Here is a 25,444-nt window from a genome sequence, read left to right as displayed (position 1 = left end):
TGCTTGTTTTAATTTTCTTCTGTTGGTTTTCTTTTCCAGAATATTTGTGTCAACATTATTTCCGTTTTGCATAATTTAAGATGTATATTTGTGAACCCTTCAACCGATTCCTCCCACAACACTCACGCCCAATTGAAACTAAAAAAGGAAACTGCCACTTTCTTGAGGATTCATTAAATACGTTACATATTATAATATAAATATGATATAATTGAATAGTTTTTACACGATCGCGGATCCCGGAAGCACCTCAGTCTCAGTCTTAGTCCCCGCTTGGAGGTTGTAAATATACGCATTGGATTGACGATAATGTCTTATATATATAAATATTGTAACTATTTGTGTTTTTGTACTATCACCGACGTATGTACATCGAGTCCAGAGATCGGATTCGAGTTCTGTAAGCAATCGCGTAATTTGTAAACTTTTAGTAGCCAGTTTTATACAAAAGAGAAATCCCAAACAAAAAAAAATCGAAAACTAAATCTATATATATTTATAAATATACATAGTTAACGAAACGCATTCTGTAAATTACACTTAACGAGAGAAATGTTTTTAAATTACATTATAGTTGACTTTTTCCATGAAAAACAAGAAACTTAGCAAAGATTTCACGCTTTGTTCACGAAAACAATTTTTGTAAAATATGAAATACCGTATAAAATAATAACCCATTTAGTAGCAACCATTTACCCATTGACTTGAGCCACACTCAACAATAAAAACAATAACTGAAGAGCAAAACGAATCGAAACGAAAGCGGGAATGCAAGAAACAAGAAAATTATACAATTAAAAAAATAATAATAAATGCAAACATAATGTTAACGTAGCCGATTTAGCCTTTAGATCACATTTAGCGCATATTTTACACAAGCGTAGTGAACCAATTCCAAAAACTAAACTTAGAGAAGAACGCCGCACAAGCCAACCCAAGACCCAAGAGTCCAATCCACACAGCTAACAATATAGCAAAAGGTAAAATTTTTAATAAATTTCAACACATATATGTATATTTCAATCGGGGCGAGATCAACAGTGTGTTTTATAAAACTCTTGAACTTTTCCCAACCGGAAGTCATGTTTGTAATCGAAACAAGTTTAAACACGGAGCGAGCTCCTTGATATCGATGACAAAAGATATCCTGTCAGAGTTCCAGAGGTTAATCGACTGGATCCTCTGGAGTTAAAACTACAATTTCAAGTTATTTACGATTCTTGATCTCTAAACCAAACATGTTCCATGATCTTTAAGGAAATACAACCCTATATCATTTAACTGCCACTGATATTCTTTCGAAACTCCAAGCCTAGAGTTATTTTTCCAACCGAATCAGAATCAGTATCAAGATATAGAACACACCCACTATAGAGACGTGTATATAGTCATACGCACGGCGGAGAGGCGAGATCTGGTTGCTTGCCGTATATATTTACAGATTTACAGATAGAATTAGACTATTGACGCGGACATAATATAATGTTAATTGTAAGTCGGAAATAAAGCATTACCTCATACTTTAAATACTTATGATGACAACAGTTACCAGTAGAACGACAAAAACTCTGAATATATAAATATATATATATATATATATATACAATATATACACACACACGATATATGTATATTCAAATATTTATATACATATATAGGACATTTTTTTGTAGCAATCGAACTTAGGCTTTATGAAATTCTATCATTTACGAAACGAATTCCCAGTGCTGCAAAGCGATATCCTCGCTGTGCCAGAAGAGATCCTCCTCTCCACGCGGTGGCCTGGCAACCCTGGAATCTATGAGTTGTTCGCTCTTTGTACATTTTTGCACTGTATAAAAATAAAACCAAAAACTATAAACTAAACTAATAAATATATATTAATTATATATATATATATATATATACATATAAAAATTGCTTGCTAAAAAAACAAAAAAAAAAAACCGTTTAAACGAACGAAACGGAAAACGCGCAAAAAAGTTTATCATAAAAAATATAGTCATACATATACATAAATATATGTATATAATATATATATATATATATATACAATGGAGCGTTATTTATATATATGCCTACAGAAAAAAACCAAAACAAGCGAAAAACAAAAACTATTATATACAAAAAAAATATATATACATACATATATATATATATATATATATAATATATATATTTATATATATATTTATAAATATATATATCTATATATATATATATATATATATTATATATATATACAATACTTATTTACATTGCGTATTTTAGCGTTTTATTCGACATCGGAAAATAAAAACAACAGAAAATAAAAACCAATTGTAGAAACGCTACAAAAGTGTTCTTTTTAACGAAAAAATGAGAAAAATAAAACAAAAAAAAAAAATATATATATATATAAAAAACATAAATAAATTCGGAGAGCGAAAAAATAGTAAAAAAAATGAAAGTAAGAGGGCGACAGAAAAAATATTTATACACTGAGAAGATGCAACGTGGCATGTTGAAGGCTTAAATATAAATCAGAGATAAATCGACAGGAAAAAAGAACGATATAAATATTTAATTCAATAATTATTGAATAATAAAAATGTTTTTTTTTTTACCAATCGCTGTAAATAAAAAGCAAAGAATAAAAAAAAACCCAGACACACTTCTCACGCGTTTCCTTTCCGTTTTCAATGATTTGTGATTTTTCTCGGTCGCAAAAATCCCCAAAAAACAATGCAAAGCTTTAATTCATTGCCACACACACCACACACACTCACACACAGCGATGCTAAAGTGCTTTAAACACGTAAATAAATACATTTCTCTTAAGTAAAAAGTGCTAACAACTTTTTAAAAAACAAAAACATAAACAGATGACGATGAAGAACAGAAACTCTGCCAAAAACAAGCTACTCTTAATAACTAACAACATATAAATGAAAACCAAGAATAATAATATTAATAAAATAAAAAAATAAAACAGAAGAAAAGCGAGAATATTCTTTACAAAAATAGCAACAAATTGTAAACAACAAATAATACGGCAAACTAAATAAATAATTATAATTATACAGGCATAAACTCAAAGCAAAGCAGAATGAATTAAGAGACAAAACGGAAATTAAATAAAAAAGCTTATTTTATATATTCGAACATACAACAATAATATAACAGAAAACAATGACCATTAAATGAATTAAATTATATATGAACAGAACTATGCATACACACATATGTATATAGTATATATATATATATATGAATATGAATGATTTTTAACCATGAGATGTAAAGAGAAATTGAAGAAATCATTTTCGAATTTTAATAGTTTTCACGAAGCGGAAAAGCGGAAACGGAAAAGCAGCAGGCAGGCTTGAGTTGTGGTGGTTGCGAGGAGAGAGAGAGAAAGCTAGAGACGCGCATTATTATTAACTAATTTAATATGCAATATATCTACTATATTAAAAGGAAACAAAAAAAAAAAACAAGAAAAACCAAAAACTTCAATACGAATAAAATGAGAAAGAGAAAAATTAAAGTATACACAGCAAAAAGAAGAATATAAAAATGAACACATTTTAAAACAATGAAAATAAAACGGGGAAAAAAATACAACAAAAAAAAAACACAAATAAAAACCAACAAAAAAAAAAAACAAAAGAAAACAGAAAAAACATAAAAGCCAACGATTTTCCTTAATATCGGGGGAGTACTAGTATATATTTTTCTCACCGCTAATCGATTAATCACGATGCCGATGCGATAGCCCACCACCGAAACATCGATAGGCGAGCGAGCATTTTCGATACGAAACATCGATAGGCGAGCGAGCATATTCGATACTGTGTGTTTATAAGCGAGAAGGAAACTTGCTTCGGCGACAATTTCAAAGCGCCCAAAAGACGAGCAAGGCGTCCGTGCCTGCCAGCGTCCAGCGTCCAGCAAATCCTTGCCGGAAATCCAGTTACAACAACAGCCACAGATCCCTATTCTGAGCAGCAGGACACGCAACCAGTTTCAAAAGTTGAAAAGTGCGCGCCTCCTTAAACGCCGTTTGTTTCCAGTTTAAAACCAAGTTTTGTTCAAGTTCGAGTTAAAGTTGAGTCGAAATGCCTTTCGCCCACGAATCGCAACTGAAGTCGGTGGCCAGCGAACAGCTGACCAAGACGGAGACCATCAAGCTGCGCAACCAACACATCGGGTGAGCATAATCCTTTCCTTTCCTTCCTTACTTTCTTGATTGATTAAAAATATTTCAAAAAATATATAAAACTTCTAAAATGTAAACTGCCATATTAAGTATACGTCACATTACGTATACGTATCCCAAGCCTCCAACAATCCGCCCAACTGGGTCGAGTGAGCCTGCGACCTTGCCTTGAATTCGCTTTGGCTGTCAAGGTCAAGTGCGGCGGCGGCATCCCCAAAACACAGCCCACTCATCGCCTGCCGCCCTGCCCCTCTGCCTCCTCTTTATTCTTGGCACTGTTGCCACCTGCAGTCGCTGCCTCCCAAAAAGAATGATGAAAGAGCGACAAAGAGAGAGAGAACAAGAGAGAGAAAGTGCGAGCGCCAAAAATTGGCTATTTATTTTCGTTTTTTTATTGATTATTCAGTTTTGAAGCGGAAATGTAACTTACATTAGCCTGGTTTCAAATATCTAAATGTCTCTCTCGTCCTAGTTACTTTACTTTGAAAATCATTTGAATACTATATATAATCTCTATAGGCTTTCTGTTGAATTATAATTAAATTATATAGATAATATATATCTATATTCTAAATTCATTTATCAATAGCAATAGAACACATGACATATATTCCCATTTTTTGGTTTGTTTTAAAAATAGCTGCCACGGGTTTGCTCTAATTTCTAAATAGTTAAATTAGTCAGCTTGCTTTTGTTGATTGTTTTATGTACTATATATTTTATTTTAATTGAAATAATATAAACACTTTCTCACCTAGTTCAAATCAATCTTTGTCCCCTTTCATTAAAATTGAAGAAGAAAACAAGAGTTTCCTTGAAAAAAGTTCCCCTAAACATCAATTTCAAAGGTTAAAATTCATGATAAATTGCTTTACTTAAAGAAAACCCCATTGCTTCTTATTTAAATCATATTTCTTGTTTCGAAAGTATGCCTTAAATATATTTAAAAACGTATTTCTTTGTCAACACACCTTCCAAATCGTCAAGAATCTATATATATATTTAGAAAATATATACATAAACGATCAAAGTGCATTAATTTGTGCACTCTCCCGCTCCTCCTCCTCCTCCTCCTCCCATTAAATGTTTATCAAACATTCGCCGCCTTGTTTTTGTCTGGCAAACAACAAATGCAATAACCATTAGATTGGGAGTGTGGAGTGGGTTGGATGGATCGGACGTAATCGGAGCGGTTAGGCCCCGGTTTATAGAGTCCCTCCCCGGAGTACGTCATTGCCGTCGCCTGGCCTTACCTTACATTGTAACCCAACTATCTAGCTTTATGGGCGGTGTGCTTTCTTTTTATTATATGTTATTTTCACTAATTATTTAATGCTCTCTTACAGGCAAGCCTGTCAGCTGTTCTACCGCTCTGATCCCCTGAAAATCGTACGGGGCCAAGGTCAGTACATGTTCGACGAGGAGGGAACCCGGTACTTGGACTGCATCAACAATGTGGCCCACGGTAAGTCCATCTAACATATTTTGTAATACTAGAATTTTAGTCAGAAGCTTGTAAAGCAGTGAAGAAATCATTTCCGACCCTATAAATCGTATATATTCTTGATCAGCATTAACAGGGGAATCTTTCTGGCAGAAAAACAAATTTTCAAAAATTTGAAATTTTTTGAAGAAAAAGGAAAGGGGTTACATCGTTAAAATTGTTGAAATTTGACAAAAATTTACCTTTTTTATTGAGTATGCAGATTTGTTAACAAATTAAAAACTAGCACAGAACAGCTTTCCGAATTGAAATTAAGGGATTTTTAACAAAGTTATGAGTTTTTAAAGTTTGATTAGTTGAACATATAATGCCCTGTAACCAATTATATGAGTTGTTTTTCCCTTTTAACATCATCTATTGCGACTTTTTATTTAAATTAATAATTAGGTAAATACGCAAAAAGGAATGGTATAGTCTTTAATTATAAAAATATACCTAAAAAGCGACTAGAAATGCTATAATGTGAAAATATATAGATTTCTAAAAGAGGTATGGATGTAGAATAGATAGCATAACAATGAAACTTTTCTAAAATCTCTTAAGAACTATATAAATATTTGAATATATTTAAGAATATATTTTATGAGAGTTGTAGGATTTGAAATTTGTATAGAAATAATAAAATTAATATGAGTACAATGATAGGAAACCTGCAATTGTCATAATGATTTGCATTTCACTAGGAAACATATTAAAAATTGAATAGAACTAATTAAAAACTAACTAAAAATTCGATAAAGCGACCTCTGTTAACGATAGAGGTTCAATTTTTCAATATTTGTTGGTTAGTTAATGAAATATATATATATTTATATATAAAGCCAAGGCCAGTTGTCAAGTTCAATTCGCTAAGGCGGCAATTCTGGAACCGGGGCCTGATGACGACAAACGCTGGACCCCCGTCCGGCCAGTCGGACGTCGACACCTATCCCAGATCCTATATTTCTATTTCTATTTCGGTTACTGTTTCTGTTTCTGTTTCTGTTTCTGATTATGCTGATTAGCAAAGGCAAATGGCACACGCCGGATGCAAAGTGCACTCTGGCCGAGAGAAGGGAGGGGTGCGGGGAGAGGGGGCCCGACAGTTTGGCAACAAGTTCAAGGCCCATATAGATACAAGTGGCAACCAGCGGGGAGCAGTTAGCAGTCAGCAGCCAACAGACGGCGGCGGCGGCATGTTCAGGCCCCGATTGGGGAACCAGCTGCGCCGGCTGGCGACTGAGTCAGCCTTATCACACATCGCCCACCGACGGACCGACCTGTGGGTAATTTTTTTTTTTTAGATGCTGCCTGACGGAATCGGATGACGGGGCGGCGGGCCCGGGCCCGGGTCCGGGTCCGGGAGTGGCCAGTTGGATCTGATTTCAGATTTCAGATTTCGGATTTCGGATTTCGGGCCCCGACTCGACACAGACGCCCAGAGCAATAACTGACGATTAAAACAACAGTCGTCCCATCAAGACAATCACTCATAATAACAATAACAATAACAATAACAGCATTTGCGTATAAAATGTACACCGAGTACACACACCGGGTATTACGTGCATAACAAAACATATATCATCGCCGGACATCGAGGGGGGTCGCCTAAAACCATATCAACTTATCAGCTGAATAACATCAACAACATCAACAACAGGGAGGAGGAACTGACGTTGTCTGGGTTCCAATTTGCCAATTTGCTGGGATTTATATACATACATATATATATTTTTTCCTAAATGCTTCCTACAACGGAATTTTCCATTTACAATAATCTGTGTAAGGAAAATATATTAAATTTTATGATTCTGATGGGTTCAGAGTTACGTTTTGGGTAGCTCTAAAAAGATATGATATAGGTCTAAGGATCCCACAGTTCAGTGAAAGATAAGGAGTATGCCTTATAGTTGCCTTGATTAGTTAATTAATTAAGTACTACTATATTAAGGCATATTTATAGATCCAAATTCTATATTAAACAAACTTCTTGATTTGTTTACTTTTTGCAAATTCCAATCATTAACAAATTAGTTGGACATTTAAAGTTGACCTTTCTAAATTTAATTTTAAATTCTAGTGATTTATATGTTGTTTTTAATGTTGTTCTTGCTCCGGTTTTATGCTGATAAGCTGAGGCCATTGGCATTGCGAATCTAATGAGAAATCATGGAATAGAAATGGAAATCCAATGGGGACGGACGGATGAGTGATAACGTTGTGCTCTATTAATTTGTTCGTATTTATTTATAAATAAGTTTTAGTGCCTAAAACAAGGGGGGGTCAATCCTAGAAACACGTACTAAAGGGGCCTGATAGTCATTTCCACGGGGACAAGTGGTGAAATTGTTGTCGGGGCCCGACTATTAATAGTTTGCAACTCACTCTTTGTAGGGGCTATCAGGGAAGGTACCCTTTTTTCAGTGCGATCTATAATCGAGATTATTATGTATTAATTGGAAATAATTCCAGCTTATTTAAGTGCACTAGAAGCTACATAATATATTGAATAATATATAGATCCTAAGATCAATTCAAATGGGGGGTTCTTGAAAAGCTTCTTTAAGCTATCATAGGTAACTCTTCCGCCTTCTGTCCTTACTTCCTTGGTATTAATTCTAAATAAATCTTAAAAATATCTTAAATTACAGATCATAAGCATTACTAATGATCAAATCAAGATGCCGTCTTTAGGCCCTCTCATAAAATGTTATAGAAATGAGATCGTCTTCAATGGTGACCTATATAGGCATTTGCAACGCTCTATTTTCGATCACGCCATCGATTGATACTACCCAGAGACCTTTATGTAATGCCCTCTGACCATATATATTGACACTATATAATCAATAACAATGTAGGAATTAATAACAAAAAACTACCCCATTGCAAACGTGATAAGGCAGTGCACGTGTTGAACGATCGTTGGAACTGAACAACATGTTATTTCTATTGCTGCGACGCTTTATTATTATGAAATGGAAATGGAAATGGAACCACGTTCCGTGTAATCTCGTGCTACTTTTTCCACTCCACTCCAGGGCAGTCCACAAACCTTATCGGTGCTCTGGAGGAGAGGGGGTACAACATGTGAACGTCTCGTGCCGAATGGAAATGTACTCGAGATAGCTCCTAAGCATGATCCCGTCCAGCGTACAGTCTAGCGTCCGATCTAGTTCCAATAGAGGAGGAGGAGGAGGCGGAGGAGGCGGAGGAGGTCCAGGGTTCTGAGGGATCTGAGCAATCAGCTGTGCCACACATTGCGAGTGGAAAATTCTGTTGAGATAAGGGGAAAAACAAACGGGCGGTTGGACAAAACAGAGGGAAAACCATGGGGTGCGGCAGTGGAAGTGAGAAAAATCATGTCAACTTGCCAAGATGTTGCGAAAAATAGGAAACTCAATTCACATGTTTTGTTTCGAGGGAAACTCTACCTCTTTGTTTTCTTTCATGGGTGATTCCCCCTTGTCGTTGAGCAACTATTTACAACTCAACTGTACTTTTGTGGCACTTGAATCAAGTTACAAATATAATAAATACTACTGAATAGACGGAGACTACCCCATGGTCATGCCCCAGTGCAAAGTGCCTAATCAGTGGCCACCACCACCACTACTCATTACCCACTGGACTCGAGACTCGACTCGAGACTCTCTGCCCTATCAGAAACTACAAACGTGAAGGCATCGCGTGTACTTCACGTGATCCCATGGCAGACGCTTATCAAGGGGCGTGAATCCGAAACCAAATACGAATCCGTGACAGAATTAGAGGCACAATCGGAACGAGTAGTTGACCCCCAAAGCGACGCAATCTTGCCTCGGAACGGGACGGTACGGGAGCGGAGTGCTCTAAAGCCGGGTGCCGCCAGCCCCGTTTTGCTTATCGCCCATCCGCCGGGGCCTACTGCTCTGGATGGGCTGATGATGGGTGCTTGGAGCACTTGGACCCGGGCCTGTCTGGACACACAGCAAATAAATGGATGAGTGGAATGGGTGTGTGTGTGTGTGCAAGCCCTGTGATAACGCCCCCAAAGGTGGGATTTTTGGAGGAGCTGAACCGAGGCTAAACCGAGAGGAGGGAGAGATCACGTGCGGGTTCCAATTTATTTTTGGGGGTAAAGTTTTCCCCCGGTTCTAATCGGAACTTTGCCTGATCTATAAATAAGAATTAGAAGCTAATCTTTCACCGATATGGTCAAGTGTGGGGGCTGCGAACAAAGGTTCTATTTTTGGGGCCAGTGAGTCTTAATAATCTACCCAGATCTACTTTTTTTTCCCCTAATCTTTAATCGAAATTCAATTAATAATGATCTTAGCCTCATTCGTTCTCATTGCTATAAATCTCAGTATTTTGAATCGAAAACTAACAAGTGGACTTTTACTTTCCAGTTGGCCACTGCCATCCGGAGGTGGTGCGAGCTGGTGCCCTGCAAATGGCCACCATATCCACAAACAATCGCTTCCTACACGACGAACTGGTGCAGTGCGCCCGGACACTGACCAGCAAGATGCCGGAGCCGCTGTCCGTGTGCTTCTTCGTCAACTCCGGCTCGGAGGCCAATGATTTGGCTTTGCGACTGGCCCGGAACTTTACCAAGCGCCAGGATGTGATCACCCTGGACCAGTGAGTGCCACCTAAAACTCTCTACCTAAATCCCATCTCTAATCCCTGCCCCTCTCTCTGCTTGCAGCGCCTACCATGGCCATTTGCAGTCCGTGATGGAAGTGTCGCCCTACAAGTTCAACCAGCCGGGCGGAGAGACAAAACCCGACTATGTCCATGTGGCCCCCTGTCCGGATATCTATGGTGGTCAGTTCACGGACAAAATGTATCCCGATGCCGACATGGGCGCCCTGTATGCCCGGCCCATTGAGGAGATATGCCAACGTCAGTTGGCCAAGGGTCATGGCCATGGTGTGGCCGCCTTTATAGCCGAGAGCCTGCAGAGCTGCGGTGGCCAGATCCTGCCGCCGGCTGGTTACTTCCAGGCCGTGTACGAGGCCGTGCGTTCCGCCGGTGGCGTTTGCATTGCCGACGAGGTTCAGGTGGGATTCGGACGTGTTGGTAGCCATTACTGGGCCTTCGAGACCCAGAATGTCATACCCGATATTGTGTGCGTGGCCAAGCCCATGGGCAATGGACATCCCGTGGGTGCGGTGGTCACCACACCGGAGATTGCCCAGGCCTTCCATGCCACCGGAGTGGCCTACTTCAATACGTACGGAGGCAATCCGGTTTCGTGTGCGATTGCCAATGCCGTGATGCGGGTGATCGAGCAGGAGGGCCTGCAGCAGAATGCCCTTGTCCTGGGTGACTATCTGCTCCGCGAGTGCAATCGTCTCAAGCAGGACTTTGAGTGCATCGGCGATGTGCGTGGCGCCGGACTTTTTGTGGGCATCGAGCTGGTCCGGGACCGGGCGGAGCGCAGTCCGGACAAGAAGGCCGCCCATTGGGTGGTCAACCGGATGAAGCAGCTGCACCGCGTCCTCGTCTCCTCCGACGGACCCAACGACAACGTGATCAAGCTAAAGCCGCCGATGTGCTTCAGCCGGGAGAATGCCGATGAGTTCCTGCTCGCCTTCCGCGAGTGCCTCACCACCCTGATGCAGGATCGTTTGACCAGTGCCACCAGCAGCGCCGCCGCTGTGGCTGCCACCAGTGGCGTCATTGCCACCGCCGCCGAGACGCTGGCCAACAAGACGAAGCTCTTCGAGCGGCAGGATCGCCTCATCAAGTCCGTCTGAGGCAGTGCCTGCTGGTTGGCCAGCAGCAGCTCCACCAATGCCTCTCCGCCCGGGCACAAAATAGCTTTAGCCTTAGCCGCCAAGGATATTTAAATTATTCCATGATCCCCATGTCCCCATGTCCCCATGTCCCCCTACCCACCCCCTCTCCAAAAATATATATTTTTTGATTAGTTCTTAGTGTCATTTGTAGCACATGCATATGTAACCATTGTAACCATTAATCTGTTCGTCAGATATCTTCTAGTATCTAGAAAAATGTAGGGCGCCCAACGCGAATTTCTTCCATTGTTATGTGTACCTTTTCCCCATTATTACAAATATTATTATTCCTTTTTTTTTATGTATTTTAAGCACAAAATTAAAAAAAATGTTATTAAAATGTTAAATACATATATTTTTTTAACCGCAAAAGCGCGTAACGTTTTATTTTTGGATTTCCATTTCGGAAATAAATCATACTAGGGCTCTTAAATCAACAAAAAATGTACACATTCGTCGATTTCTCAATTTTAAAAATTTAACATTTTAAATTTAAAATTTTGAAAAAATTGTATTTTCTGCCGAAGTAGGGTAGAAAGATTCGCCTGTTGATACTGATCAAAAATATAAAAGATATAAAGGGTCGGAAATCCCTCCTTCTAATTGAAATTATTGCATTTTTAAACTTTGACTGTCCCAAAAAATATTTAAAAAATTATCAATTATAAATTTAGATTTCAGGAATCATTCAGAGGAAAATGTAATTTTAATCAGTGAAGCAGCCATTTCCGACCCTATAAATCATATATATTATTGATCAGCATAAGCAGGCGAATCTTTCTAGCCATCCCAGGTACCAAAACAAACTTTTCCAATTTTTCAAAAAAAATGAAAATTTATAAAATAAAATTTTCAAAAATTTCAACAAAAAATTGAATTTCCTAAAAAGTTAAATTTGGTATGCAGATTTTTTAAGAGCCAAGCATCTAACACAGGAACGCTTTCCGAATTGAAATTTATGCATTTTTGACAAAGTTATGCGATTTTTTAACTTTGACTGTCCAAAACGAATGATATAAAAAATTCGTTGGAAAAAAAAATTATCAAATAAAAATTATTAACCTTCAAAAAACTAACAAAAGAACAAATTAAACGTAAGAAGATATTTTTATATTCAATTATTAATATATAAAGATCCCCAAATCCCCTAGCAAGAAAGGCAGCTGAATTCCTCAACCCGAAGGTGTTTATACCCTTCCAATTTTCACCTTAAATCGTTGAGAATTGATTCCCTTTCCTCAAGTAAAAACAAAAACTAACTAAAAGCTCTTAATATAACGGCTTGGATAAAATGTAAACATTCGAACATTCTCGATTGAGGACAGTTATCAGAAATGCAAAACGAAGAAGGGAATAAGAAAAAATAAGATGAAATGATCTTCACTCACTCTGTTCGTAGTTGTAACTCTGTTCGTAGTTGTAAAAAGTTCCCACGCTGGTAACGTTTGCCTCTTCTCTTTGCCGTTAAAATCCACGCAAATACACCGGGCGAAAAATTGTTAGTCAGGCAAAATATGTGTGCTAGAACCAAAAAAATATTATAGAAAATACAGAAAATAAAATAAATGCGAAGCCAAAAATAAATAACTTTGTAATAAAATATAATTAAATAATAAATAAAAAATAAATCAGAAGAATAAAATAAATATAATAATAATATATAATACCACAAAAATAATATACATCAAAAATAAAAATACACAGAAAACACACAAAACAACACTCATAAATTCTCAGTGTACACTACCTAGTCGTAAATGTTCCAATTTCAACACACAAATATTCACACTTTTACCTGTTTCCGAACACTCCGATGTGCTGATTTTTCACAACAGAGCACAAAATCGGCGAATATGTACATTTTCCTGCCGTTTTCCGAACTTTCCTAACTTTCCAAACTTTTCTGATTGAGCTGCAACCGACCTTCGACCGACCTTTTCAACCGAACAATGCGAAATGCAAAAATGCAAAGAGGAGAGGGAAGAACTTGAGAGGGGAGAGCTTGAGGGGGGAGGGAGGGGCAGTTCAAAGAGCGACACCTTCTCTCACCTGATATTAGAAGCTGATAACGAAAAAATAGCTCTCTCTCAATTTTCGAGGGCTCGTCTGGAACCACGATCTATTTTATTTCTTTGGTTTTGTCTTATAAAGTAAGGTAAAGTAAACAGTATATACTCTATAAGGTTGGAAATTAAACTATGCAACATTTTTGACAAAGTGATGCGATTTTTAAATTTTGACTGTCCTAAAAAAATCGTTGGAAAAAATAATTATCAAACAAAAACGTTAGAAGATATTTTTATATACAATTGTTAATATATAAAGATCCCCAAAACCCCTAGCAAGAAAGGCAGCTGAATTTCTCACCCCGAAGGTGTTTATACCCTTCCAATTTTCACCTTAAATCGTTGAGAATTGATTCCCTTTCCTCAAGTAAAAACAAAAACTAACTAAAAGCTCTTAATATAACGGCTTGGATAAAATGTAAACATTCGAACATTCTCGATTGAGGACAGTTATCAGAAATGCAAAACGAAGAAGGGAATAAGAAAAAATAAGATGAAATGATCTTCACTCACTCTGTTCGTAGTTGTAACTCTGTTCGTAATTGTAAAAGTTCCCACGCTGGTAACGTTTGCCTCTTCTCTTCACCGTTAAAATCCACGCAAATACACCGGGCGAAAAATTGTTAGTCAGGCAAACTATGTGTGCTAGACCCAAAAAAATATTATAGAAAATAAAGAAAATAAAATAAATAACTTTGTAATAAAATATAATTAAATAATAAATAAAAAATAAATCAGAAGAATAAAATAAATATAATAATAATATATAATAACACAAAAATAATATACATTAAAAATCAAAAATAAAAATACACAGAAAATACATAAAACAGCACACATAAATTCTCAGTGTACGCTACCTAGTCGTAAATGTTCCAATTTCAACACACAAATATTCACACTTTTACCTGTTTCCGAAAACTCCGATGTGCTGATTTTTCACAACAGAGCACAATATCCGCGAATATGTACATTTTCCTGCCGTTTTCCGAACTTTCCTAACTTTCCAAACTTTTCTGATTGAGCTGCAACCAACCTTCGACCGATCTTTTCAACCGAACAATGTGAAATGCAAAAATGCAAAGAGGAGAGGGAAGAACTTGAGAGGGGAGAGCTTGAGAGGGGTGAACTTGAGAGGGGAGAACTTGAGAGGGGAGAACTTGAGGGGGGAAGGAGGGGCAGTTCAAAGAGCGACACCTTCTCTCACCAGATATTAGAAGCTGATAACGAAAAAATAGCTCTCTCAATTTTCGAGGGCTCGTCTGGAACCACGATCTATATTATTATAAAGTAAGGTAAAGTACAGAGTATATACTCTATAAGGTTGGAAATTAAACCATGCAACTTCTGACTTGGATTATAATTCGATTCGTTCGTTGATACTGATCAAGAATATATATGATTTACAGGGGCGGAAATGATTAGTTCACAGCGTAACAAGCTTTGATGCCTCCAAGGGTATCGATGTTTTGAAAAAAAAGGGATACGCCGATAGTATCGTTATCGCTAGTATGTTTTTGCATCACTAGTTCTTACCTGTTTTGGGAATTTCTTTTGTTTTGTAACCAGTTGGCGCTTCATTTGTGTGTTTCCCAAAGTTTAGATGAAAGTTTCCCCTGGCAAAGCGTAAATCTGAAGCACCTCTCAGTATGTTGCATATGCCGCCTAGACAACAAAAGAGCCTGGTTGGGCCTACCTACGCAGTGACCATCGGTATGCTGGTCATTGGACAGATCCAGGTCTCGGCGGTCATGGAGATGTGAGTAGCGCAGACATTGTCGCACACGCTGGGATCTTTAATGAATTGAATTGAATCCCTCTGGCCGGCAGCAAGTCCATGAAGGATTACCTTGCGAAGCGCTACTTTGTCAGCCTGATCCAGTTCTTCATCAGCTTCCTGTCCATCCAGCTGTACGGTTTCTTCTATCGCATGATTGTGGAGAAGTCAATATGGGTGCGCATTCTGGCTGGCCTGTGGACGGTAAGAACTGGGATTGTGAGCCACGAGTAATTACTTGCATTATCAATTACAGTACCAAGTGAATACGTTGTCCATCATGAAGCCCGCCCAACAAGCGCCGTACTTCTGCCTCGCCATATCCTTGGGCGTCACCTATATGATGATGGGGCTCGGTGCGATTTATGGCCACGCAGCGAGGCGTCACGAGCGAGGTCTCTTTGTATGTACATAACAGTGCTCTCCTCTCCTAATTGGGCCTCCTCCTTGTTACCCATTGATCCACAGATTTCGCGGCACAAGGTGATCCTTTGGAGCGAAAGGCTATTTGTGGTGACATGCTTCGGGATCATTGTCAGTGCCGAATTGAACAACGTTTACATCGAGTTTCCCACCTTGGTCGTGTACACGCTCATGTCTAATGTGGTAAAAAAAAGATATATGTACGTATCTATCTGATAAATGTGTCTCATAATACTCGCATTCTACAGTTCGTCATCATGTTTGGCGCCTCCCTGCGAAGACCGAACTTTTATCACCGCAACGGCCCCGGCGACTATATATTGATCGGTCAGCTCTACTATTTGAATTTTTTCGCTTTGTATATGAGTATTGTGTGGACGACAGCGTCGTTCTTGGAAATCATGGATTTTGACATTGACATCAAGAGATACATTAAGGATTCTAACAAAAATGCCACCGTAAAGGTGATTATCTTGTAAGATCCATGTGAATTGCTGCTGTTATATTTTATTTGCATATGTTTAAAGTAAATAAAAAATTATGTTCATGACTTCTGGTAAGCCAATTAATAGTACCTGAAATGGGAGATAAATTCAAATCAAAGCAGATTTTATTGTATATTTCAATTGATATTGTAAATAATAATTTGATAATTTGAACTCAATGGAAGAGAATACCGTCAAGCTTGAAGATCAGGAAATGTTATTATTTTTGATGTCGCTATTCATTCAACCAGGCCAGGAGACGGGCGGTACGGTAGGTCTCCCTGTGTTCCGGCGACAGCATGCTCACATATCCATTAGGTTCGCACAGATCCAAATGTGTTCCATGGAATGAGTTATAGCCCTTGTGCAGCAAATAGAGCTCAGGATAGTTCAGTTTCGGATAGTTTCGATAATGATGGCTTCGATCATGGTTGCGCAGGTAGCGCATTATTCTGGATCCCCTCATCGCGGAGAACTCGCAGTAGAAGATATAAATGAGACGCTGAGCAGCCTTCTCCTGATTCTCCTCTATTATGCTAGGAAAAGTCTTCCGGATTTGGTCGAATGAATAGATATTCCAGGCACCACGAATGTGACCGGCATCAAATTCGAATGGATACCGGCAGTCGATGATCTGATAACCACCGCCAGGACCCAACTCCTTGGCGAATTCGCCCTGCATGAGGCGGGCCAGGGTATCGCTCGAAATGGTCTTCAAATCACGATGACGAGTGCCTTCCAGCAGGAAGGGCAGAGCATAGGGCTTGCTCAGATCCCCGATCAGGTGGGATTCCAGTATATTCAGCTTGCTATACATCTGCAAAAGGTTACGAGGGGTATTATTTATGGTATATACTTGGTTCAACTCTAATTGGTTACTTTTTCTAATTTATTTTTGGTAAAGAAACTTACTGTGGCTTTTTTTTTCTTAACGATTCGTTTCGGTCAGAAGAAAAATCTGTAGTCAACGTTGGACAATCAATGACCCAAAAGTCAAGGCAACAGGATGGGACAATGGTTTGGCGTGGCAAAAAATTGTAAAGCACACTTGAAAAACAACACTTTCCAACACAGACAAGTTCTGAGCAATCGTGTGTGCCTAGGGAAATCCCCATTACTCGTATTGGAATGGAAAATCTTAGTTGGCGAGGATCTTATTGACCTTCTAGAAGCTGTCTCCTCATAATTTTGCCAATTTTAACGATGTAAAGGGGTTAAATAATTTTTTTTTAAATAGATGGACGATTTTTTAATTTTTTGTGTACCCCGGAGTCGGCTAGAAAATTCGCCTGTTTATGCTGATCAAGATTATATGACTCCTTTACTGTGTTTTAAGTTTTTGACTGAAATTATAACATAAAAGGGTATACAATTAATAAGTATTATTTAATACAATTATAATATGGGGAAAATTCCATTTAAAATGCATGTAACTGGGGTGTTTAGTGTTGGGGTTTATTAATATTTGGTGTTTTTGATCTGTTTATCAACGATGAACAAAATATATATAGAGTACCTTGAAAGTGTAAGCATGTGAGAAGCACAGGAACATTAGGAGCATCTCTCATAATAAAAAATATAGTGATGAAGATCAAATTTAGTTGGGGGTGTAGCCTTCGCCGGGAGTCTTGTCCATGTAGAAGGTACCCTGGTAGGTCGGCATGTCCTCGGTGGTTCCCGACATTCTGCGCTCCCGTCCTGCCCTCTGCCTGGCCTCCTGGGCGGCGCTGGCCGCCTTCTCTACGGCGGCTTTGGTGCTCTTGTAGTCCGCACGGGCCACCTCTGCCTGACGAATGAGTAGCTGCAGGCGCCCTTTGGCCTCGGCCACCGCCTGCTTCTGTTCGGCCACCGCCTTTTGGGACCCAGCAATCACGCTCTCCGCACGGGTGACACCCTCCTGGGCCTTCTTTATCACCTCCGTGAGAGACTTGATCTCCTCCACCACCTGGTTGACTCCCTGGCGGGCGTCGGCAGCAGTGGCCTTGGTGAACTGCAGGCGGGCTCGCTCCTTCTGCACCACCAGCCTGCCCTCGCGCAGTTCCGACTCGATCTGCTCCACCAGCTGCTGCTTGCCCACGCAGGCCGCCTCCGCCGCCTTGGCAGCACAGGCAGCCTTCTCGGCCAGCAGCCTCTGCACCTGGCGGGCAGCTGCTGCGCCGGCCTCTACCTGGGCATCGGAGGCCTCCTTGGCAGCCTTGGCCGCCTTTTGGGCAAAGCTATTTGGCTTGGGTCGCACCATTGTGGGGCATCTATCGTCTTGGCAGTTACCACCCGATTGTCCCTGATTGTCCGACACTAGGCCGTTGTAATCATCGGCATCGGCAATCGGCATCTGCCAAGTAATGTATTTTAAGTTATTGGATATTTGTTAAAAAGAATTTGTTTAATTTATTACCGTTTGCCAGCCATCACCAAAAACGAGAGTTATGGAAATAATAAAGAGCACCAAGCGTAGGATCTCCATGACGAACGATACTATACTGAATTGAACTAGGGGGTTTCAGGGGCTCGTAACTGTGATGTGAAAGTTAAGGCCTACTTGGGATTCCGTTCGGACTAACTCTCTTACATTCTTTGTTTATTATTTTAGGTAATTCGGTTTACAAAGACAAACACCGGAGGACACTCAAAAGGAGCATGGATAAGATGGTTAATAAATACAATTAGCTATATAAATATTTTGATTAATAACAATAATACTTGCGCCCTATTTACGACACAAGTCGTGCATGCGCATCATCGCTGCCGTTACATCCGCCGAATTGTCCTCGCGCGGCATCATTGTCAATGTCTGCCACCAGGATGCGCGGCACCTGCCGTCCGTCTCCGCCTCCGTTTCTGCCGTCCATTGAGTGTAGGTCGGTGCTTGCCTGTGGACAAAAGTTTATTTAAAAGTGTTTCCTGAAGAAATATCGTGCATTCCACTCTTACTCTGGGGCTTTCGAGCAGCATCTGGGTAGCCATCGGGTCGTTGGACGACTGACGTGTACGGAGTAGTCTTTGGAGAACAGTCGGCACACCAAACTGCGTCGATGAGGCGCTGGCTGTTTCTTGGCTGGACGATATCGATTCCGTGGTGAATGCCACTCCGGATTCGTCCCGTTCGTGCTCCAGAAAGGCTTTGGTCGATGAGGCGCCGTCACCACCGAGCGTCGCCAGTGGATTCTGGAAATGCAGGTTTATGTTGAGATCCGTGTGACCCCGCTGGCGGTACTTGTAGTACTTGTAGCCCATTCCGGCGACCAGCAATACGGTGGCCAAAACAACAAGTGCCATTAGCCAGTGATTGCCCGACTGTTGCTGTTCGAGCTCTAGGCTGTTGGATGATCCCAAAGCCACCTCGTTGCCGGATCCATGGGGACACGGTTCGCCTTCGGACACCAGCCGATGGCCGCACATGCACTCGTATCCAAAGTCGGCCTGCAGGCATAGTCCCTGGCAATGGGCATGGACGCAGGCGTGGGCCGCCGGCTGGGGCTGACGCGATGCGGCTGCCACCACAATGTCCTCGGCATTCATCACGTTCAGATTGATGTTCCTACAGATCCGGGATCCGTACAGGGCGCACTGATGCGCCTCCTTGGCGCCCAGGTTAACGATGTACGCATTATTCTCGAACACACTTAGCCCGGAGGGTTGAATGAGGGCATTGGACTTTTGCAGCATTATCTCTGGACGCCGTTGGGGTCCCGACGACGACTTGGGTTTATAGGCCATCCGCTCAAGCGTGCGCCGGTGCAGGTCGACATAGTAAAGCTGCTGCTGGTGAGGATCAGTGGTCAGGGCCGTTAGGTAACTGTCGCTTCGCTGCAAGAGTATTTCCCGACGACTGCCGTCCAGCCGGGCCATGTGCAACTCCGACGTGGAATGGCCAAAGCCCTCCGTGCGTATGGCTATGTAGAAGATCCTGGCGTGATAACCATCCACTGCCACGTGCTTGAGACGCTTGTGGTTCTTCGCCAGCACAATCCGGCCGCACATGCGCACCTCGAAGCTGCATGCCTGGATTTCCTGCTGGGCAGACACCACGTACACATTGCCGGTGGCCCAGTCCACCGAGAGCTTTGTGGGTCGGGGTAGGGTTAGTGCCCGGGTTACCTGCTTCTTTTGCAAATCAATCTGGTAGATAACGTCCTCTTCCTCCACGGAGAAGTAACCCATTTGCCGGTGAACATCCACATCGAAGCCCGATATCCGTGAGTCGTTTGCCGACCAGGCCACCGTTAGCATTACAGGATGTTCGCTCAGATTCCTCACCTGGTTAAAGCTGCTGAAGAGAATGGCGGCTCCGGACTCGAGGCTCTTGCAGCTGACCCGATCCTGGCGGAGCATAAAGTCTGCGTGGCACTGGCACTGATAGCCGCCCAGCGTATTCTCGCAGAGCTGGGCGCATGGCTGCTGCTCCTGTTGGCACTCGTCCACGTCCACACAGCTCGATTGGTCAGTATCCAGGCGGTAGCCATCTCGGCAGGAGCACACGGCGCCGGCGGGTGTGGCCCGGCACTTGTGCTGGCACAGCTTACGACCATCCGCCGGTCGGCAGGCTGTCGCACATTGCGGACCCTCATCCTGTCCGTTGGCACAGTCCGGGAAGTTATTGCAGACGCGCGACATGTCCACGCACTCTCCATCATGGCAGTCGAAGAGATGGGGGCGACATGCCCTCCTCGCAGTACTCCACAACTGAGGGTGCATACCGGTCTGCGTTTGGTTGCGATTTTTCTCCTCCTCGCAGCTCAACTCGTCACTGCCATCCAGGCAATCTCTTTCGCCATCGCAGCGGAACTCCTGGCGGATGCACTGTCGGCCCGAGCGGCACTGGAACTCGGAAATGCTGCACATGTCTCCACAGTCTGCCTCGTCCTCACCGCGGGAACATTCGGCGGTGCCGTTGCACCTGGCTGACGCTGGTATGCACTTTCGTCCGGGGCTTGTGCACTTGAACTCGTCATGGGCACAGGATATGTTCACCTTGGCCAACTCCTGGTCGCAGTTCAGCTCGTCTGACCTATCACCACAATCGTTGTGTCCGTCACAGACCAGACTACGGTCCAGACACTGACCCAGAAGGCAACGGTGCATGTCAGGTGGACAGGTGCGCTGTCCGCACTTGTCGTGCTCGTCGGAGGCATCGCTGCAATCAATCCGGCCATCGCACTCCCAGCTTCCCGCAATGCATGATCCGGTGCTGCACTGGAACATACCCTTGTCGCAACCGGCAAGCTTCTTGCACTCCACCTCGTCCGAGTTGTCGCCGCAATCGTTGGTTCCGTCGCAGAGCAGGCTTGAGTCCACACACTTGCCGTTGTCGCACGCATGCTGGTGGGCATGGCACATCTTGGTCTTATCTGCGGGTATGGAAAGAGTTGGATTAATATTGCTGGTTTTACAAGTGACTTGTGTTGCCTTCTCTTACCAAACTTCTCGCAGTGCTGCTCATCGGTATGATCCAGACAGTCCTTGATGCCGTCGCAGCGTCGTTCGATATCCACGCACTGGTCTCCGCTGTGGCAGGCGAATTTCTTGTGCGAGCACATAACCTTCGGCTTCCGGCGGTGCTCCTCATCACAGCCCGTCTCGTCCGAGTTGTCAACGCAATCCCGATGTCCGTTGCAACGGTGTGCCATCGTCAGACACTCACCGCTGCCGCAACGGAATTCGCAATCCAGGGCCTCCATGCAGGTTCGATTGCCCGCATCGCGGTACACGAATCCGGCTGGGCACAGGCAGATGGCATGGATGGGTCCCTCGCCCACACAGATGTGCGAGCAGCCGCCGTTCTGCTGCTGGCAGGGATGCGAGTCGAGACTGGCGGGCAAGCTGCCGGCCAGCGGAATTCTTCGGGGTGGGGCGATGGGCACAAAGGGCATAATGGCATCAGGATCACCTCTGGCCTCGATATCGATTCGTTTACGGGGTCCCATGTTGCTCTTGTGCGTCCAGTATATGGCCGACGAGCCCAATTCGCTCCAGAACAAATCCTGCTGCACCAGGGCCAGGCTATAGGGTCGCCGCAACTTGCCGCGGAAAGTCTGGGCCAACGGTTGCCGGTAGTCCGAGTAGCTGATCCTGCCCAGGTCGCTGTCTGACCAGAATATATTGTGTGTCTCTTGATCGGCAGCCAGTTTGATGTCGTCATCCCCTAGATCATCTTCGAAGACATGCACTTGATCACCTTTGCCGCTCAGCGGAATCCGGTCGATATGCGTATGCCTCCTGGCCTTAAGCACCACGTACAGGTAGCCCTCGCTGGGCATCACACTGAGTCCAATTGGCCACTCCTGGCCCGGGAAGAAGCGAATCAAGGCCCTGTGCTGGGTCTGCAGGGAGATCAGTTCCACTACGCCCCGCTCGGCGTCGGCCCAATAAAGATTCCGGCTAAGATGGTCGAAGGCCAGGGCACTAACGTTGCCCAAATTCGCGCGAACCAGGATGCTTGTCTCGCGCGTATCCGGCTGGTATTCTAGAATCAGTCGCTGGTCGTTGTCCGCTATGATTAGGCTGCCATTTATCCGATTGTAGACCATCTCGTCGATGGAGCATGGCAGCGTGTACGACTTGCTCACCACGTGGCGTCCGAATGCGGTGTGCTCGATCTCCAGGAGCACCTGCCGCAATCCAACGAACAGCCGCTGACGCTTCTCCGTCAGCATGCAGCGTTGCTGATCCGGTGCCAGTCGCATCCCGTCGGGACAGGCGCAGCTATGGCCGCCAGACTCTGGTTCAGCGAGGAGGCACAGGTGCGAGCACCTGGCGGTTCGGCAGCCGTGGTTAGGGTCGTCTGGCTGCTTGGCCGGATGGTAGATGTGAACGGCATATATAGTGCGATCACGGGCCAAAACGCGGTGATCCTTGCCCGAGAACTTGTGACACGCATGGATACTCTTAGTGGCCCAGTCCGACCAATACAGCTGATCCTCAAATATGGCCAGGCCGTACGGATGCTTCAGCATCCCATCCAGCACAGTTCGCCGGTCACTGCCATCGGGTTTGACGGTCTGCACACTTCCCAGCTTGGCGTCCACCCAGTAGATCCTCTGCTGATGCATGTCCAGGGCAATGCCGTTTGGCCAGTGGATATTATCGCTCACAATGGATCGGGATCGACTGCCGTCCATTGAGGCACGTCCGATCATGGGCTTGGCTCCCCAATCCGTCCAGAACATGAGGCCACGCTGCGGCCACAGGGCCAGGGATCGGGGCTGGTGCACGTCCTGGGTGACCAGCACCGCACAGTTCAAGCCGTCGTTGGAGCACACTGCTATGTGGCGCATTATGTTGTCCGAGAAGTAAATGTTCTGCGTCAGCCAGTCCACGGCCAGATCCTCGGGGGCATCCAGCCCGGAGGTCAGCAGAATTTCGGAATGCGATCCATCGTTCTTGGCTTTGACAATGCTTTCCGCTTCATTCTGGATGTTTGTCCAATAGATGTGGCTGCCATCGTAGGCCACGCCTATCACCTTGCTCAGATTCCCTGCCACTTGGTAGACGTGATTCCGTATATTGTCCTCCTGCAGGTGCATTCCCATCACCGTCACCTGTGTGGTGTACAAGAGCAGAGGCTGGTCATCAGCGGAGCCGTGGCCTGTCTTGGAGGCGCGACAGGTGCGGTTGTCATTGGCCAGCAGGTGATAACCCTGATCACAGACGCATCGGTAGCTGCCCGAGGTGTTCTCACATCCCTGGCTACACAGATCCTTCCGCTCTTGACACTCGTCAATGTCCTCGCACTTGTCCGCGAACTTGGCCAGCCTAAATCCAGCGGGGCAGTGGCATTCGGCTCCGCCGAAGGGCATCATGTGACAGGTGGCGCTGGGTGCACATTTCTTGGTTTCACAGTCCGGTTTGAAGTGACAGCTGTCTGACTCATCGCTGCCATCGGTACAGTCGTTGTGGCCATTGCAGACTTCGCTTAGCAGGATGCAGTTCTCATGATTGTGGCACAGGAACTTGCCCATCTCTGGTTGGCAGAAATTCGCTGAAAGTGGGAGTGAAGGAGGAACTTTAATTAATGAAAAGCCTTTTTAAATTCATGGAAAAGGTGTACAAAAGTAGGCAATGATTAATTTTAACATATTCTGAAGCATACTTATGGTCCAACATGTCTTACGGATTTCTTATTGGTCTTATCGAGCTTAAATTTAACAAATTGGGCAATTAGGAGGCTTGGTTTAACTGCCACAAGCCAGTCTTTGACAAGATCTTGAAGGGTTTTTAGAAATTCGATACCTTTCCTAAGATTACAATGTGTTTTGGGAAGGAGTATTGACTCACCGCATCCTTTCTCATCGCTACCATCTCCGCAATCATCAACGCCGTCGCATACCCATTGCTTTCGCCGCAAGCAGCGTCCATTCGCGCACAGATGACCCTCGCTGGACGAGCAGGTGGCCTCCGCTTGCTTGCATCCGTCCAGCTCGTCCGATCGGTCCGGACAGTCGGCCCGTCCGTTGCACATGAAATCTATGGGAATGCATGAGCGGTCCACCTGGCACATGTACTCCTGATCAGTGCAGTTCCGTCGCTTCTGTCCAAATTCGCCAAATCGGAAGCCAGAGAGGCCTGGGCAATTGCGCTCATCTTCGCCGCCGGGACAGTTATCAATGCCGTTGCACATTAGTTCAGCTGCCAGGCAGGCACCGTGTGGCTGGGCACACGGGAACCAATGTGGCGGCCGGCACAGTCGGTAGTCTGGTAGATGGAAGATGGCTTAGTAATCTTAACCCATAAAAGGGATCTATTGCCTCTTACCGCAGTGTAATTCATCCGAGCCGTCCTTGCAGTCTCCGCGTCCGTCGCACATCTTCGCCTGTAAGATGCAGCCGCCGTCTCCGCACTGGAATTGTCCTGCATCGCACCGCGTGTCCTCTGATCCCGACGTGGCGGCGCAAATCGGACCGCAAAGGCCCAGGAGCAGCAGCAGCAGCAGCAGCGCTGCCACATGCCACAGCCCAGGTCGGCATCCATTTTGAGGTCCCACCTTTCGCTGAAGGGAAGCGCGTGTCTGGGAGGTTAGGTTGAATTCCTGCCGGCCGACGATCATCATCGTCTCCTTTTGACGGCTATTTCGGCTCTCACGCACACTGGTGGGCTGAAGCGAATGCTCCGCCTCGCACATTCAACACAAATCAGTTATTAATTAGACGACAATTAACATATATGGTACGGTTCAAGTACAGAGAACAAAAATTGCACCTTGCAACTTGAAAAGCTGAAG

The 25,444-nt window shown here is 43.5% G+C and overlaps 4 protein-coding genes, 1 long non-coding RNA gene and 1 pseudogene across 12 annotated transcripts; 2 read left to right on the top strand and 4 right to left on the bottom strand.

Annotated features, from left to right (window-relative positions):
- The first annotated feature begins 3,256 nt into the window (after positions 1-3,256).
- Positions 3,257-11,848, top strand: LOC110179541 (alanine--glyoxylate aminotransferase 2-like). The gene is made up of 4 exons (XM_020947121.2): positions 3,257-4,192; positions 5,548-5,666; positions 10,079-10,313; positions 10,381-11,848. The coding sequence occupies exons 1-4, from the start codon at positions 4,101-4,103 to the stop codon at positions 11,432-11,434; spliced, it is 1,500 nt and encodes a 499-aa protein (XP_020802780.2). The 5' UTR covers positions 3,257-4,100; the 3' UTR covers positions 11,435-11,848.
- Positions 11,849-12,834: 986 nt separating this feature from the next.
- On the bottom strand, positions 12,835-15,152 carry LOC147643214 (uncharacterized). 2 transcript variants are annotated; one of them, XR_015272298.1, is made up of 2 exons: positions 15,079-15,152; positions 12,835-12,997 (listed from the first exon to the last, which is right to left on the bottom strand). It is a non-coding gene; the product is annotated as an uncharacterized LOC147643214 (long non-coding RNA). The 2 variants fall into 2 exon arrangements; XR_015272299.1 differs by lacking the exon at positions 15,079-15,152 and adding an exon at positions 14,056-14,121.
- Positions 15,048-16,292, top strand: LOC110179571 (uncharacterized). 4 transcript variants are annotated; one of them, XM_020947159.2, is made up of 5 exons: positions 15,048-15,301; positions 15,373-15,523; positions 15,576-15,714; positions 15,788-15,925; positions 15,991-16,292. In XM_020947159.2, the coding sequence occupies exons 1-4, from the start codon at positions 15,192-15,194 to the stop codon at positions 15,919-15,921; spliced, it is 534 nt and encodes a 177-aa protein (XP_020802818.2). In that variant the 5' UTR covers positions 15,048-15,191; the 3' UTR covers positions 15,922-15,925; positions 15,991-16,292. The 4 variants fall into 4 exon arrangements, with proteins under 4 accessions (XP_020802818.2, XP_020802815.2, XP_020802817.2 ...); XM_020947156.2 differs by having other exon boundaries at positions 15,051-15,301; positions 15,576-15,722; XM_020947158.2 differs by having other exon boundaries at positions 15,067-15,301; positions 15,576-15,722; positions 15,788-15,942.
- A 2-nt stretch (positions 16,293-16,294) lies between these two features.
- LOC110179573 (cdc25-like protein phosphatase twine pseudogene) lies at positions 16,295-17,201 on the bottom strand (annotated as a pseudogene). Its single transcript, XR_015272297.1, has 3 exons — positions 17,140-17,201; positions 16,420-17,044; positions 16,295-16,317 (listed from the first exon to the last, which is right to left on the bottom strand). The product of XR_015272297.1 is annotated as a cdc25-like protein phosphatase twine pseudogene (transcript).
- A 311-nt stretch (positions 17,202-17,512) lies between these two features.
- Positions 17,513-18,822, bottom strand: LOC110179570 (uncharacterized). Of its 2 annotated transcripts, XR_015272296.1 has the most exons (3): positions 18,623-18,822; positions 17,744-18,559; positions 17,513-17,570 (listed from the first exon to the last, which is right to left on the bottom strand). XR_015272296.1 is itself a non-coding variant. In XM_020947155.2 (2 exons), exons 1-2 carry the CDS (start codon positions 18,689-18,691, stop codon positions 17,825-17,827), a joined length of 804 nt encoding a protein of 267 aa, XP_020802814.2. In that variant the 5' UTR covers positions 18,692-18,822; the 3' UTR covers positions 17,662-17,824. The 2 variants fall into 2 exon arrangements, 1 of the variants encoding a protein (XP_020802814.2); XM_020947155.2 differs by lacking the exon at positions 17,513-17,570 and having other exon boundaries at positions 17,662-18,559.
- Positions 18,726-25,442, bottom strand: yl (Putative vitellogenin receptor yl). 2 transcript variants are annotated; one of them, XM_020947154.2, is made up of 6 exons: positions 24,979-25,442; positions 24,502-24,918; positions 21,644-24,205; positions 19,451-21,575; positions 19,159-19,392; positions 18,726-19,097 (listed from the first exon to the last, which is right to left on the bottom strand). In XM_020947154.2, exons 1-6 carry the CDS (start codon positions 25,343-25,345, stop codon positions 18,935-18,937), a joined length of 5,868 nt encoding a protein of 1,955 aa, XP_020802813.2. In that variant the 5' UTR covers positions 25,346-25,442; the 3' UTR covers positions 18,726-18,934. The 2 variants fall into 2 exon arrangements, with proteins under 2 accessions (XP_020802813.2, XP_020802812.2); XM_020947153.2 differs by having other exon boundaries at positions 19,159-21,575.
- Positions 25,443-25,444: the final 2 nt, after the last annotated feature.

The sequence above is a fragment of the Drosophila serrata genome, unplaced genomic scaffold (genome assembly GCF_035046125.1).
Source record: "Drosophila serrata isolate PLE 108 unplaced genomic scaffold, ASM3504612v1 contig_276, whole genome shotgun sequence".
NCBI classification, from domain to species: domain Eukaryota; kingdom Metazoa; phylum Arthropoda; class Insecta; order Diptera; family Drosophilidae; genus Drosophila; species Drosophila serrata.
The sequence above is the reverse complement of the archived record's forward strand: the minus strand, read 5'-3'. Positions and strand labels throughout refer to the sequence as shown.

Bases quoted from the DNA above. Each gene is read 5' to 3' on its own strand.
- LOC110179541 (XM_020947121.2), top strand. From the start codon at position 4,101: ATGCCTTTCGCCCACGAATCGCAACTGAAGTCGGTGGCCAGCGAACAG. The intron at 4,193-5,547 runs GTGAGCATAATC...GCTCTCTTACAG, and splicing joins CTGCGCAACCAACACATCGG to GCAAGCCTGTCAGCTGTTCT. The intron at 5,667-10,078 runs GTAAGTCCATCT...TTTACTTTCCAG, and splicing joins CATCAACAATGTGGCCCACG to TTGGCCACTGCCATCCGGAG.
- LOC110179571 (XM_020947156.2), top strand. From the start codon at position 15,192: ATGTTGCATATGCCGCCTAGACAACAAAAGAGCCTGGTTGGGCCTACC. The intron at 15,723-15,787 runs GTATGTACATAA...ATTGATCCACAG, and splicing joins GTCACGAGCGAGGTCTCTTT to ATTTCGCGGCACAAGGTGAT. The intron at 15,926-15,990 runs GTAAAAAAAAGA...CGCATTCTACAG, and splicing joins ACACGCTCATGTCTAATGTG to TTCGTCATCATGTTTGGCGC.
- LOC110179570 (XM_020947155.2), bottom strand. From the start codon at position 18,691: ATGGAGATCCTACGCTTGGTGCTCTTTATTATTTCCATAACTCTCGTT. The intron at 18,560-18,622 runs GTAATAAATTAA...ATTACTTGGCAG, and splicing joins TTGGTGATGGCTGGCAAACG to ATGCCGATTGCCGATGCCGA.
- yl (XM_020947153.2), bottom strand. From the start codon at position 25,345: ATGTGCGAGGCGGAGCATTCGCTTCAGCCCACCAGTGTGCGTGAGAGC. The intron at 24,206-24,501 runs GTGAGTCAATAC...TCCCACTTTCAG, and splicing joins TAGCGATGAGAAAGGATGCG to CGAATTTCTGCCAACCAGAG. The intron at 19,098-19,158 runs GTAAGAGTGGAA...TTTTGTCCACAG, and splicing joins TGCTGCTCGAAAGCCCCAGA to GCAAGCACCGACCTACACTC.